At 33.2% G+C, this 14,967-nt stretch overlaps 1 protein-coding gene across 2 annotated transcripts in view; it reads left to right on the forward strand.

Annotated features, from left to right (window-relative positions):
* The window catches only part of Rhp (GTP-Rho-binding protein rhophilin), a 111,056-nt gene that overhangs the window by 39,991 nt on the left and 56,098 nt on the right, over nt 1–14,967 (forward strand). The window contains exon 1 of one of the 2 annotated variants that reach the window (XM_076404264.1): nt 5,645–5,917. The exons of the other annotated variant lie outside the window; for it this stretch is intronic. Within the exon in view, the coding sequence (XP_076260379.1) occupies nt 5,816–5,917 (102 nt within the window). The 5' untranslated portion in view covers nt 5,645–5,815. Of the gene's footprint in view, nt 1–5,644; nt 5,918–14,967 lie in introns of those variants that run through there. 2 annotated transcript variants of the gene reach the window in all.

The raw sequence follows: 14,967 nt of genomic DNA on the forward strand, positions 1-14,967 counted from the left end.
GAACGATTTGTCCTTTGCTTCAAAATAGGCCAGTTTCGTCGATCACCCCATTCAATGGAAATTTCCAGTGAGCCTTCTTTTGAGATCTGAGAACAGGAAATAGTCGCTGTGGGCCAGATCTGGAGACTACGGTGGATGAGGAAGCAATTCGAAGCCCAATTCATGGATTTTTGATACGGTGCATGTTATTGGTGAAGCAACACTTTCTTTTTCTTCAAATGCGGCGGTTTTTCGGCGATTTCGTACTTAGAACAGTACAATAACGCTATGTAATAGTCGTTATTGATGGTCCTTCCTTTTTCAAGGTATTCAATGAAAATTATTCCATGCGCATCCCAAAATACAGACGCCATAACCCTGCCAGCCGACTGTTGCGTTGTTCCACGCTTTGGAGCGGGTTCATAGTGTGCAGTCCAGTCGGATGACTGTCGATTGGACTTCGGAGTGAAATGATGGAGCCATGTTTCATCCATTGTCATCTATGCGTCAGGTCGGGGACTTTTCAATCGACCTGTTACATTATCCTATTCTATCAAAGTAAAACTATTAAACAAAGTTGGATTTTTATTATTTTAGAGAAATTCGGATATGGTAAAAAGAGTTTTTAAGATTCTCCACTTCATCAACCTGTAACTTTTTTAAATAATTTTAATAAATTACTATTAAATGTTGTTTTCTTTTTTATTTCACTTAAAAAATAATTACATTTTATGCCTTTAGACTATAATATCCGTTTGATAAAATACTGTAAATTACAGTACAGCTACGTATTGAACTTCAAAGTATATATAGCACCATTTCGATGTTCTGGAGCTATGAATTAATTCTAAAGTGTTTACAAAACATGGTGTTATTTGCTGTATCACATTAAAAACCTGTATGATTACTTTATGACAAAGCTTTGTATTTAAGCTGCAGTTTCAATAATATTTAAGTTTTTTTAAGTGTAAACAATTTTTTTTTGAATCCTTTTTATGGGAGGTGTTACTACTATGATAATATAATAGTAAAACGTAAAAATCGTTAGTATTCTTCATTATGAATTATTTCTGTCGGTTGTTATTTTCATTATAATGTCACACAGCATTGGTTCTTTCTGACATTTTCATCAAAAATTCAAATGGTTACAACTCTTCAGTTCAACTATTTCGAAGACTAGAAAAAAATTTTGCACACATTAAAATAAATTTGGGGAAACAAGAAGGAACATTATTTTAATATATATAATAATCTAATATATAATTAAGTTTTAAAAAATAATCAGTTTTATTTCAAAAGTATTTTTTGTCATAACAGTGCTACTTTTGATCGCTTTTCTATCCTAATCCACATGTCTAATATCAACTATTTTATTGGTTGTTTATGATCATTTATCATAAACATTTTCTAGTAACTGAAGAAGGAAACTCTTAAGGAGCAATAAAATTCATTAAGACGCAAATGTAGAGACAATAGATTGAAATATTCTCAAATCTTCAATTTTTTATTACGATATTTAATTGATATTTCTGAATTTCATTGGGGCCATTATCTCTTCATTGTTTTTTGCTGAGAAATTGCTTCAAATGCCACCAGATTATCTAAAGACGTAAGCCAGTTTACCTTAACGAACTGCAATTTTATAAAATATATTGATAAAAGTTATGAATCCTGTCGAAAAATGTTGATGAACATATTTTATGGCTAAACAATAGAATAGTAAAAGTAGTAATTTCAATAGAATTAGCCTAATACACTTTAGTCAGATCATAATCCGTATTAATATGACAATCGTATCCGTTTCAATGCTTATGCTTAGTTCAAACACATTATTTGCTATATTATTCAGTAATTATATTATTCAATATTACTAGTAATATTTTGTTTGAGTTTTTAGGTTCCTGTGTACCTTATACAAAAGGTTTAAAATTATTTTGACCATCATTTCATTATTATGGTGAACACTTGGGTCTGCCTTGGGGCCTTTAGGAAACGAGTCAAGACCAAGAAGGCGTTTTTTCATCAATTATGGATATTTAGGATACAAAAGAAGCTTTATTTGTGGATTGGTAAGATAATAAACTCAGATTATTATTATAACCTTTCGAAGAAGTTGGATTGGAAATTTCTAGCTGTAAGAAAAAGACATTAATAAACTTATTCTAAAGTATGAAACCTATTCGTAATATTTACTTTCGTCTGACTTTACTCGAAGGCGGTCATCATGACGGAATAAGTGACTATGAATAATTTTGTTCCAGTTCAAGTAGATTATATTGAGGTCAAATATATATTTATAATATTGAAGTCTAACTTATTTCGTGTTTTTCTTATCGAGTGTTTCCTTTTACCAACTATGGATTTATCTGGACTAGACTTACAGTTTAACGTGGTCTTCGAACTATGGTCCTCGGTATTAAGCCTACCGACTGGCGAGTGATCAACTTAGAAATCATCCCAGAAAGACATCCTGTCGCTCAGCGTTGTTACAGGCATGACTGGGATCATTTTCCTTGTCGAATTTTACACTCTTGCCTACGATAATCACAAATATTAAACAATCTCAAACATAAATTTACGACCTTACCCCAACAGGATTCGAACACGTGACTATCGCACCACTAGGAGTACCGTCCTGTCGCCACTTGGCGCTGTGGTCCAACCAATCCGGCTAGATATAATCTGTTTTCAATAGACAACGTCTTCATGGCGTTTCTATATAACAACAAATTGATCTGAAAAATATGTAAATCTGATAACTTATAAGCAGTACGCAAAATGATCGACGGCATTTCTCGGAGCGATGATATAAAATTAGTTTCCACAGATAATCGATACGATTATCCTAAGGAAAAAGGAAAAGAAAATCGTACACGTGTTTAGTAATTCAATATCGATCAGACGCAATTATCGTTGTAGTTTATAGTAGCGTGAAGATTAATAAAAAATGCACACTTCGAACCGTATCGTATAGACAGAGGTCCTAAAACAATAAAGGCGTAGAAAACGAAAGCGTTCTCTACGTGTTCATCATACCAAAACTGGAACTTCTCTCATTGCTTCTTCAATCACATCACGTCCTTCAGATGTTTTCCATTTTCACCGTAAATATGTACGCATATCTGACATATTTCCTAGAATAAAAAGTCAATCGAATTCAGCGTAATGTGCATGTAATTTCATTTCTGATGAGAACCATTCTGGCGTTATCTTGTATGTTTTTTATTATTCACAATGCCATGCTGATGTAGCTGATTTTGTTCTTAAGATATTGACTTTCAACCCACTATATTCAAGACTTAGATGGCGCTAGTTTTATTGCATTCACTGCTTTTTCAGTTAGTACTAACCTTCAAAAGAAAGCTGTTATTCTACTCAGAAGTTTGTGAGTTATTGTGTTAAGAGTAATATTACTTTTGTTATTTTCAAAACATTGGATCGAAAACAATTTTATGTTTTGATTTTACACTGCTTCCTGATGGGCAAATATACCATTCAAGCGTAGCAATGTCTTGAAAAGTGTTATGAAAAAATAGAAAGAATTATGAACATTTATAGACCGTTCAGTAAATTGAACAAGGATCATTATATTGGAGAATAATGTTGATATTTGGAATTTAATGTAGAAGATGGATACCATTTTTGACATTTTTGGATATGCTTAACAACCATCTTAACTTATTAAGTTATGACTATTGTTGTCTTGCGAAACAAGAAAGATGAGTGTGGACACTTATACACTCGTATGATTTAGTTCGTTTGGATCTTCTGATTCCTTGTGAGTTGCCTAGTGGCTGTAAGTTCAGGTTTTAAGGCCAAACTGGTATAATTTTGATTTAACTAACCATTTGATTTCGGATTCCTACTTTATGTAACACATGGGCTGAAAAATCCTGGTCCCTAACACTATGAAAATTTCATGATATTCTACTCATAAGTTTGCGAGTTATTGTGCTAAGAGTGACACCACTTTTGTTATTTTCAAAACAACAGACCAAAAACAATTTGGTGTTTTAATTTCTTACTGCTTCTTGATGAGAAAAAATACCATTCAAGAGAAGCAATGCCTTGAAAAGTGCTATAAGGAGTACGCTGCATCAGAAACAACGTTAAAAGTTGGTTCCCCGACTTTAAACGGGATCGTAGAGACTCTGATGATGCATAACGCAGTGGACGTCCAAATGAGGTGGTAACGCCAGAAAACTTTAAAAAATTCACAAAATCGTTTTGAAGGATCGAAAAGTGAAGTTGCGTGAGTTAGCTAACATCGTAAATATATCAAAAGAACGTGTTGATTTTATATTGCATGAACATTTGCCAAGTGATTGCCGCGTTTGCTCACTATTGGCTAAAATCAAGAACGTGTTAATGATTCTGAGAGGTGTTTGGTCATGTTTAAACATAACAAACTGGAGTTTTTGCGTCTATATGTGACAATGGATGAGGCATGGATTCTGAGTGGACAGAAATTGATCACAGGTTTTGAGGAAAAAGATACATCGTACTACAAAAGTGGTAATGAAATGTTGGAGCGGCGCTGGAATAATTGTGTGGCTGGCTCTGTATGGAGCTTACGCTGATGGATGAAACAAATTTTGAACAGAAAAAGCCACGTTTTCTTTGTTGCGCCTTGGGCTTTTCAGCCCATATATTAACTAAGAGATCGAAAAATATCGGTTTTGGAAATCAAAGAAACACATTATTTATTTTACTAAAGAAAATATAGATATTTTATTGATTTTCATTTTGCTTTCGACTGATATAATGGCCTTCATTAGACAGCTTCACAAGCTGAAGATAATTTCTTCAGAAAGAACAGTTTATTGGTGTTCTTGAAAGCATCTTGATTCATAGAAATGTGTTACCATCTTCCAGTCGGTTTTATACATTACATCCTAAAGCATTTACTTTATCTATAATTGTGAAAAAAATCTAGTAATATAATAATTTAGTTGAGAGTTTTTTATTCAAAACACTTATTAACTATTAATTTTTGGTCAGGCTTACTTCCAAGTATGACCTTGATAACTGGATATTCAGATGAAATCAAAAACGATGTAACTTTGCCTAGATTTAAAATTTAGCATAAGAAAATATAAAGTTTAATAACAAAACTGTAACTTAAATTAACACAGAATTATTAGAGGACTGTTTGATGCCGTATATAGCACATTATTATATTAAAAAATAGAAAGTCGTAAAAATGATGGTGTTGTTCATGATTGATTTCTTTCACTAGATCAAACTGCCAAAGAGGAATATTATTTGAGAGTTACAGGTCTGAGTTACTGAAATATAAAAGGCAACCATCGTACAGAGCTGCTAAAGTTACTACTTTGTGGGCAAACTTTTATGCGATAACATAAATTATAGGTAAAAGGAGTGTTGTATTTGATGATGCGTGAATGTTCCTTTTTGTACTATTACTATCTCCTGGTCGTCGCACCTGTTTGAACATTGTTGCTCGGTTGTATAATTTCCTCATTACCCATCCTTTCTCCATTACGTCGATTGATCGTTTCCTTCCTAAATACAACAATTGATTTTCTGCATTCGTCTCTAAGAAAAATGCCCATTGATGGTGTGCTCTCCCACCAAAAATCCCCTCCAACCGGAACTTGGACGATCTTCGGCCATTTCTTCAGTTCCGCCAGTCTCCTTTCTTCATCTGGGAAGAGTACCGAACCGGCAGTACCGTTTGGTCGACGCTACAGTGCCGACTCGTTACTACAGTTGGTCCGTCGTCGTTATTTTTTTTTTGTTTCGATCCGTCTTCCGGCTACCGCGGTGAAAGTCTCCGATATTCGCGGTGTTCGAAGAGAAAAATGAACTGAAGATGAACAAATTCTGCACGTTTGGCAAAAGGGAAAAGTTTAGCAGCGGACGGGATGAGAGACCCACCACCGTGATGCTCTTACCCGATATAACCATCCCGCAGGTAAATGGATAGACGTATGTGTATATGTGTGTGAATTTTCATAAATTATTTATAAGCATCGGACCGTGTCTCCTTTGATTATTGGTCCTCAGGTTGAATCGGAGCCACCAGTGGCGTCGCCTACTAGAAGAATGATAAAGTACTGAAAGTCTCATATATTGATTAATTGGATTCAGTAAAAAAACCTTGAGCGTACATAGTAGTTAGGAAAATTAGTTTAGTTTTGTTCGAAAATGTCCAATCTCCAATTTATAGATCCCAACACTGTAGTGATTTCTTTTGAGTGGTCTGTGGAAAATATATTTTGTAATTATTTAATTATTACATTGTTACTAGTCGTTTCCGTCTAACCTACAATTTGTCTTTATGATAACTTAAATCTAGGTATATAACTAGGAGGACCCATCGGCCCTATCCCATTCTCTGGTGAAATAATGTTTATACATGTCACTGTTGTATTTTTTATTATATGCACCTCGCTACACAACACTACATAAGATCAGATGGTTTGATTCTTTTGAGTCTGTGTCCTGTTATGGTGGTATCCAAAAGCTGCAATATTTCAATATTCTCATGAGAATGGAATCTTTCCTCATGTCCCCTTGCAATTCTCTTGATTTCTTCACTGACTGTGGGTATCTGAAGGTCTCGATGTAGATAATCAGTCCTATAGTATTTGGGTGCACCCACAATACCTCTCAGGACTTTGTTCTGAAAAAATTGTTTTTTATTTATATTAATCTTTGCAGAACATCCCCATAATTGAACTCGGTATGTCCATATAGGTTTTAGTATTTGCTTATGTAATAGTAATTTATTATGTACTGATAATTGCGATTTTCTTCTAATTAGCCAGTACATTTTCCTATATTTCAATTCCAGTTCTTTTCTTTTCTTCTTTATATTTTCCTTCCAGCGAAGTTTTGCATCTATATTCATTCCGAGATATTTAGCGTTGTTGCTATATGGAATGATAGTATTATTTAATATTATTGGTGCTTGTTTATAGGTGAACTGCACATGTACAGATTTACTTTCATTAATTCTTATTTTCCAAGCTTGTGTCCAATTATTTATATTTTCACTTTCCTGTTGTAATTTTCGTGAGGCTTTTTCACTGTTGTCTCCGACAGCTATAATTGCAGTATCATCAGCAAATGTAGCCATGATAATATTCTCCATTTGTGGTATATCACAAGTGTAGAGTAGATAAAGTATTGGTCCCAGTACACTTCCTTGTGGTACACCTGCTTTAGCTTCTTTTATTGTAGAGTAAGCTTGTTCTTGATTGACTCCAAACATTCTGGTTGTAATATATGATTTTAATAGTTCGGTGTGTTGTTTTGGTAGCATTTTCTGTAGTTTATGAATAAGGCCTTCATAGCAAACCTTATCGAAAGCTTGTGGTACATTTAAGAATATAGGTGAGCATACTTTTTTACTTTCGTAGACTTTCTCAATAACATCTGTTATTCTGTGGACCTGGTCAATTGTTGAGTGCTTGTTAATAAATCCAAACTGGTGTGATGGTATTAGGTTTTTTCTCTCTATGATCGGTTTTATTCTTTTCTACAGGAGTTTTTCAAAAACATTAGGTCTGTAGAATATATATAGTAACATTTAATGAACATTTTTTAACATGCGGGGATAGTCAAAAGTCAGAAAGAGCTAAAACTTGTTGGCGTTGAAGTAATTTATAGTTTTATTCATTGGTTTTGGCGATTATTTTCAAGCTGGTGCTTTATATTGATGAACAAATATCTTCTGCTACGAGCCAGGCCCAGTGTTTCCATTCAATTAATCTAAGTTTATTGCTTTGTTCTGCATAGGTATAATTCATTTTGCATTCTAAAAAAATCCTTTTTATGTTGTTCTTATCTAATGGTAGTAAAAATGGTATAAAATGGTAGTAAAACCAAGTCTCATTCACAGCTATAAAATAACACACAATATACTGTCAAATTTTAAAATTTTGTTCTATTGTTACCGAGTGCGGTACCTTTTCAGCATATGGTTTTCCGTGTTTTAAAATCACAAAATTCTCATATTATCGGTCGATAAATTAATTTTAGAATAGAAGGATTTAGAACAAATGGCGTGTTGAGTATTAACTTGCGTGGGATACATTTGTAATCAACTTCATGTGACTCACTTCGTAATCTCACTGACAGGCTTCACCTTTCAGTATATGTCATTTAGTCCATGTCCGAATTTTTTTTCAGTACGTTGAAAATGTCTGAGTTTGTACCGAGTAAATTTTATTTGCGGAAAATCTCACTTTTTACTTCAAACTAATGAAAAATATGGCTGAAGATCATCGAATGCTGTATAAAGCCATGACAACCATTCTCCATCAATTTCGATATGAGATTACTGGTGACAATGAACGTTCTGGACAGCTAAAAGAAGAGTTTTTGAAGCCATTATTCGATGAAACACTGTGCAAAAAATGACCGGAACGCGAACAAAGACATAATAATGTTATTATTCAGCACGACAACGCTGACAACGACCCCACGTTGTTAAACATGATGCTCCTTCTATTACTACTTGTTTTGACATGAGTCCTGACCTGTCTCAGTAGCGCTTCATTTCTTATGATTATATCAAAAAGTAGATCGATTCGTGAATAGCTAAAAAATATACATCCTTTACGAGATTAAATCAGTAAATTGCTTAAAAGAAAGCAAAAAGTAGCATCTATCGATCTACAATATATTGAATAAAATATATTTTTCACAATAAACCTTCAAATGAGAAAAATTCTTTAAAACTAATTCATGGGACTAATAATTTTATTTTATATTGAAATCTTATGTTATGTTCTTATAAAATATTAGTTGGAATTTTTAGTTCTACTGTTGACAAATACATGATGTTATCAAACCACCTAGGAACCAAGCTAATCCGTTGAAAATATTCAAAGAAACTTTAATTTACTTGAATAATAAAGATATCACCCACATATAGTGACTGTAGGTGTATTTCTTTAATGATCTGCTGAATTTATTCCATTTAGAATGTACAGGCAGTCCAGCTCCATGGTTAAAGCCTCACACTTTTTTCTAAACGCGGCCGTTGACTTTTCTTAATTAAATACAATTATTATCCTGAACTAAATAATCAAATATTTTACGCATACTAATTTTAACGATTCTGCGGTGGTTTAATTTTAACGGCAAATATTTAATTTAATACAACACAGGGCAATTATCTAACAGCACTTCGTTAACAATACGATTAAGATTACGCGATATTTAATTTGACGTAACAACAGGTCTCATAGTAATAGTACACTTGATTAGTTCCGCACCAAGGCTGGTTAAACTTATTTGCATCATTGGACCAGATCTTAAATTAGGGGGGAAAAATTAAATTGTTAAAATTTGGCGAATGCGCACAATTTAATTTGTTTATATCGAAAGAATTGTATACAATAAATAGTGATTGATTGTGTTAAAAACAGTAGTTTCATTTAAATGTAATCTTATTATTTACAATATCACTATATCTCAAATTAGTAACCATGCTTTACATTCTGACTAAATTGTTTTTAGATTAAGTTAAAGAGTCAAGTCAATTAAGTTAATTATTTTATTAAATTAAAGAAAATTATTGTTCAAAAAAATAATTTATATTTAATGTTAATTAAATCGTAAGATTAAAATTAAATATGCGTTAAACCCTTCTTTATCAAATCATATTATATATATTGCCTTCGATTGAATGAAGAGGTAAAATTAGTTTAAATATTAACAAATTTATTTACTCCTTTAAAGCTACTATTCTAGAAACGTAATAGGCTACTAAGAATTAACCAGAAATGAAGAAAAATTAAAATAACTTCTCCATTAAGTTAACTATTATCAATAACAAAAATCTTGTTTATAAAAAGTTAAATATAATCCAATCGATATCATACTGTTTTTTGATTAGGTGACTAATAAAAGGTTAAATAATATTAAATTTTAATAAAATTAATAGGTTTTGAAAAATATCCAATACAAATTAAATTAGATTAAATTAAATTAAAAAAATTATCTACAATGAAAAATCTAAATTAAAATTAATAGATAGATTATTAAAAAATAAATTGGGAAGTGAAATCAAATCAAATCAAATCAAATATTTAATTTAACGTTTAGTTGAAATTATAATGGATATTGGAATAATGATATTATTCATGAAATAATTATATTAAGTTAAATTAAATTAAACTTAAATTACCTACAATGAAAACAACTGAACTTATATATATTTAAAAGTCTCCCTTTTACCAACAAGTGTTTATCTGGACTAGACCTACAGTTTAACGCGGTATCCGAACCACGGTCCTTGAAATTAAGCCTACCGACTGGCCAATGACCAACTTAGAGACCATCCCCGAAGACATCCGGTCTTATCCAGCCTAGCCTAGTTACTGGCATGGCTGGGATGGTTATTCCCTGTTGAATTTTGTAGTCTGGCCTAAGGACAATCACAAACATACATTTACGGCCATGCCCCAGCAGGATTGGAACCCGCAACTATCGCAACAGTAAGAGGACCTGTTGCCTTTACCACTGTGCCAATCAAGTCCACAAAGTTATATTAAATATTAAAATAATATTATTCATGAAATTGTTAACAGGTCAATTGAAAAGTCCCCGGCCTGACACATAGATGGCGCTACTAGAATTAAATCCATATGTTTTTTAGTTAGCCCTAACCCTCAAAAGATATGTGTATAACTTTGACAGCTGTCGGACCATTAGTTTGTAAATTATAACATTTTGAGTGAAGCAACTTTTGTTATTATGAAAAAATTGATAAAAATAATTTCGCGTGTTGATAAAATATTGTTTTTTGAAGGGAAAAAATACAGTTGAAGCAAAAACTTGGTTTTATGCTGAGTTTTCGGTTACTGTCCCAGGAAAATCAACCGTCAAGGATTGGTATGCTAAGTTTAGACGTGGTGAAATGAGAGAAGACGGTGAACGCAGTGGACGCTCAAATGAGGTTGTTACCGGCGAAAACATTTAAAAAATCCACGAAAAAAATCTATTTGAATGACCGTAAATTGAAACTGAATGACAGACACTTTAAAGATATCAACTGAACGTGTACATCATATCAGTCACGAATATTTGGGTATGAGAAAGTTCTGTGCAAAGTGGGTGCCATGCGAGCTCACTTTTGACCAAAAACAACGACGAGTTGATGATTCGGAGCAGTATTTGAAGATGATCAAGCGTAATAAACCCGAGTATTTGCTCCAAAGTCCAATCCACAGTCATCTGAGTGGACTGTACACGATGAATCCGCTCCAAAACGTAGGAAAACGCAACAGTCGGCTGGTAAGCTTATGGCGTCTGTATTTAGGGATGCGCATGGAATAATTTTCATTGAAAAAGGAAGTACCATCAACAGCGACTATTAAATAGCATTATTGGACCGTTTAAAGAACGAAATCGCCGAAAAACGACCGCATTTGAAGAAAAAGAAAATGCTGCTTCACCAAGACAGTGCACCGTGTCAAAAATCCATGAATTTGGCTTCGAATTGCTTCCTCATCCACCGTATTCTCCAGATCAGACCCCCAGCGACTATTTCCTGTTCTCAGATCTCAAAAAAATGCTCGCTGCGAAGAAATTTTCGTCGAATGAAGAGGTGATCGACGGAACTGAAGCCTATTTTGAAGCAAAGGACAAATCGTACTACAAAAATGGTATCGAAAAGTTGGGTGGTCGCTATAATCAGTGTATCATTCTTGAAGGGAATTATGTTGAATAAAAAAAAATTGCCAAAAAAATTTATTTTACTATAGTATGGCGGGGACTTTTCAATTGACCTGTTATATTAGGTTCGAATCGAATTAAACTTAAATTAAATGGTCTAGAAATGGAAAAACTCTAAACCTAAACATTGCTTAGTTAAGATTATATTAAATATTAGAATAATGATATTATTCATGAAGTAATTATATTAGATCAAATTTTCTACAATAAGAAAAACATAAATTCTAAATAAACAGGATTAAATTAAAACGTATAGTTTTTAATGACTTGTCAATATTTGTCGAGAACAAACGATTATGGATGACGCCACGCCACTGTTCAGCGTCTACTGACCCAAATTCAGATTGACCCGCGTGTTATTGCCGAATTTGACCATTTTTTTGCCGTCGGCCTTCTGCTTCTTCCTCCCGATGACCGCCAAACGTTCGATCCTGGCGCGATCTAACTGTTCTCTATCGAATAGTGCGCGTTTGCATTCTTCGCACTTTGCTCCTGTTCAAAATAGTAACGGGTCGATGAACCGACGCCATAGTACCAGGCGGGAGCTTGAATCGTATCGTTCCGATAGAGATTTGTGCCCGTGATGACTTTCTCGGGCTACCGACCGAGCCTCTTGTCCATCTCGGCCACCTCCCTCTACTTTCTCTTGACGACGACAACCACGGTCGGCTTTCCCTTTTTGCGAGCTTTTACATAAGAGAATTGAAATCGATAACCGATCGACGACAAATCAATGATTGCACAATAACGATTCGTATTTAGTATACCCTCGTACCCGTCTGGTCACGTTCCTCCGCCTGACTCTACTCGAAAAACACTACGCCTGGGAAAGCTTCTGCCACCGATCACTTCCAAAATAGGCTCGCAGGAACGGGTACTGAATGTATTGACCATAACTGGTCGAGTATCTTCCCGTGCATTAACAGAGGACGTTTCAAACCAGTCGGTAGTTAACTTAAGCCTGATTCTGAAACGATTGGAGCAATATTTTCCCTAATTACATGATAATAATTGCTAAATTCGATTTAATTTAATGATCAGTTTGTTAATTTGTCATTAAATGTTACAATTAATGCAATTAAATCGGTATATATCAAAGTTTAATGGTATTTTTTGTTACTCTTAATGTTTCAACAATTTGCTCAATGCTAATAGTATCTTTTAAGATAATTATTATATCTTAGTTATAAAATGTGAAAGAGTTTAGAGAACAAAAATTATTACTTTACTTTAAAAAATTCCTTTATTTATTGAAAAGAAGGGGTGTCGACTGAATAATTCCGACGTCTATTTTTAGATAGTTCTCGTAACATATAAAGAACTATAAGCTGTCTAGATGGGGCAACAACAACGTCCGTCCTTGTGGTATTTTCGTTAAGAGTGTGTCATAGTCACGACTAGTACTGCACTGGTTACAAATTGGATTGTGATCTGAGGAGATTTCTGTTTCAAAGAGTGTTACGAGAACCATCTAAAACGAGAACTATATATATATATATATATATATATATATATATATATATATATATATATATATATATATATATATATATATATATATATATATATATTAAAGGCAAACGCCTTAGAAGATCTTCAAAATAGCATTGTTTCTAACCAAATTTCCATGATCTCCCGCTATAGTATAGTTTTCCAGGTTTTGGTGACAGCAGATTCCAATTGTTTACGATTAAGAATCTAAGTTACAGTCCGCTTTTGGTGGCCGTTCGCCCTGAACTGCAAACTTCTATTCAAATTATAGTAAGCTATGTTAATTCATCGCAACTGCAGTCCGTCTTTGGTAGCCTTACACCTTGAACTGTGATACATGTGCTAGGAATCCACGGACTGACGTGTTTTTTAAAGCTTGAATGTTCCTTACTTGGAATAGACTCTGGTTTACAGCTTCAGCTGCGATACTTTTGCCAGAACTCCACTTAATTACACCAAATAACTTTTCGGGTAATCGCGGAACGAGTGCTAATCCAACGTCAACCTGTCTTCTTTTCTTGATAAATAATTTGATTCCGATTAATTGAATGATTTCGAAGAGAACAGCCGTATGAATCCTACAAGTTGCGCCGGTTATAAAATGTATATAAAATAAAAATATTAATTTACTTTAAAAAACTATTTTACTTAACGGAAAGAAAAAGAGACTTGTTGAACGGCGATACAAAGCGACACTGATGGTAAAAACAGGTAAATATCAGCACTACGTCTGATGTTAGAAGAGTAAAAAATATCGAAGAACAATAATTAACAATATCGATATTTCTTCTCTTCAATTTTAATCTTTCACGCAAAATATTTTGATGAAAAAATTTGATACTTTTTTTAGGTTAGGTTTTCGCCTAAATTATTGTTGATGGCTGGTGAGGAGAAATTTCAAAAAAAGCTCGATCCTCTGCTTCAAAAACCCTAGGTTTTAATATCAATATTTTCTTCAAAAACAATTGCGAATACGAAATTCAAAGTTTCATACTCTATATTAAAACTATCGATATTTTCTTGGTATATCGGGCAATTTTTTTTTCTCAGTGCCTACCTCAGTGTCGTTTTGTGTCACCATTCAACAAATCGTCTACTCTTTCCATACTATAAACTATTTTTTAAAGTTAATTTGTGTTTTAAACCCTTTTACATTTCATAACTTCCATTAATGAAGTTGGATGATAGTAAACCCTTCAGTCTGCACACTTTACTGTTATTACTCAAATTTAATTGATTGACAAAGTCCATTGCGATGTATTGACACTCTTTTAAGGTAGGCGTGTTGGCCACCGAAGAAATATCGATATTTTTAAGAAAAAATAAAAATAGTGAAATATTAGCCTAAAAAGTATATATTGTTTTTAATATTTTTTATATTTAATGTTTATATATTTTTTCTAAAGAGTATAAATATTTTTTGATAGACTTTTAAATCTTTATTAATTAGAATGAATTAGAAGAGAAAATGAAAGAAAAAGCTAAAGCTAAAGAAAAAGCAAATCTCAGTTTTGGTCCCATATTCAGTCGAAAATACAAAATAATCGCATGGTGAAATGTCTGGACAATATGGTGGATATTTTTATATCTCCCATCGAACGCTTTCCATTTTGTGACCAATTTCTCAAAAGGTGTACAGTGCTACGTAATAATGGAGTAAAAATACATTCTTTTAAGGCAATTTACAACATACACCAAGCAGTCCTTAACAATATTGATGTGATATTTGTCCAATTTTTATATGATATTATACATATGCTTTACATATGCCAATTGGTCTTC

This window comes from Rhynchophorus ferrugineus, unplaced genomic scaffold (genome assembly GCF_030347505.1).
Source record: "Rhynchophorus ferrugineus isolate W39M unplaced genomic scaffold, kcgeb_rfMv2 rfM4, whole genome shotgun sequence".
In the NCBI taxonomy this organism is placed as follows: Eukaryota; Metazoa; Arthropoda; class Insecta; order Coleoptera; family Curculionidae; genus Rhynchophorus; species Rhynchophorus ferrugineus.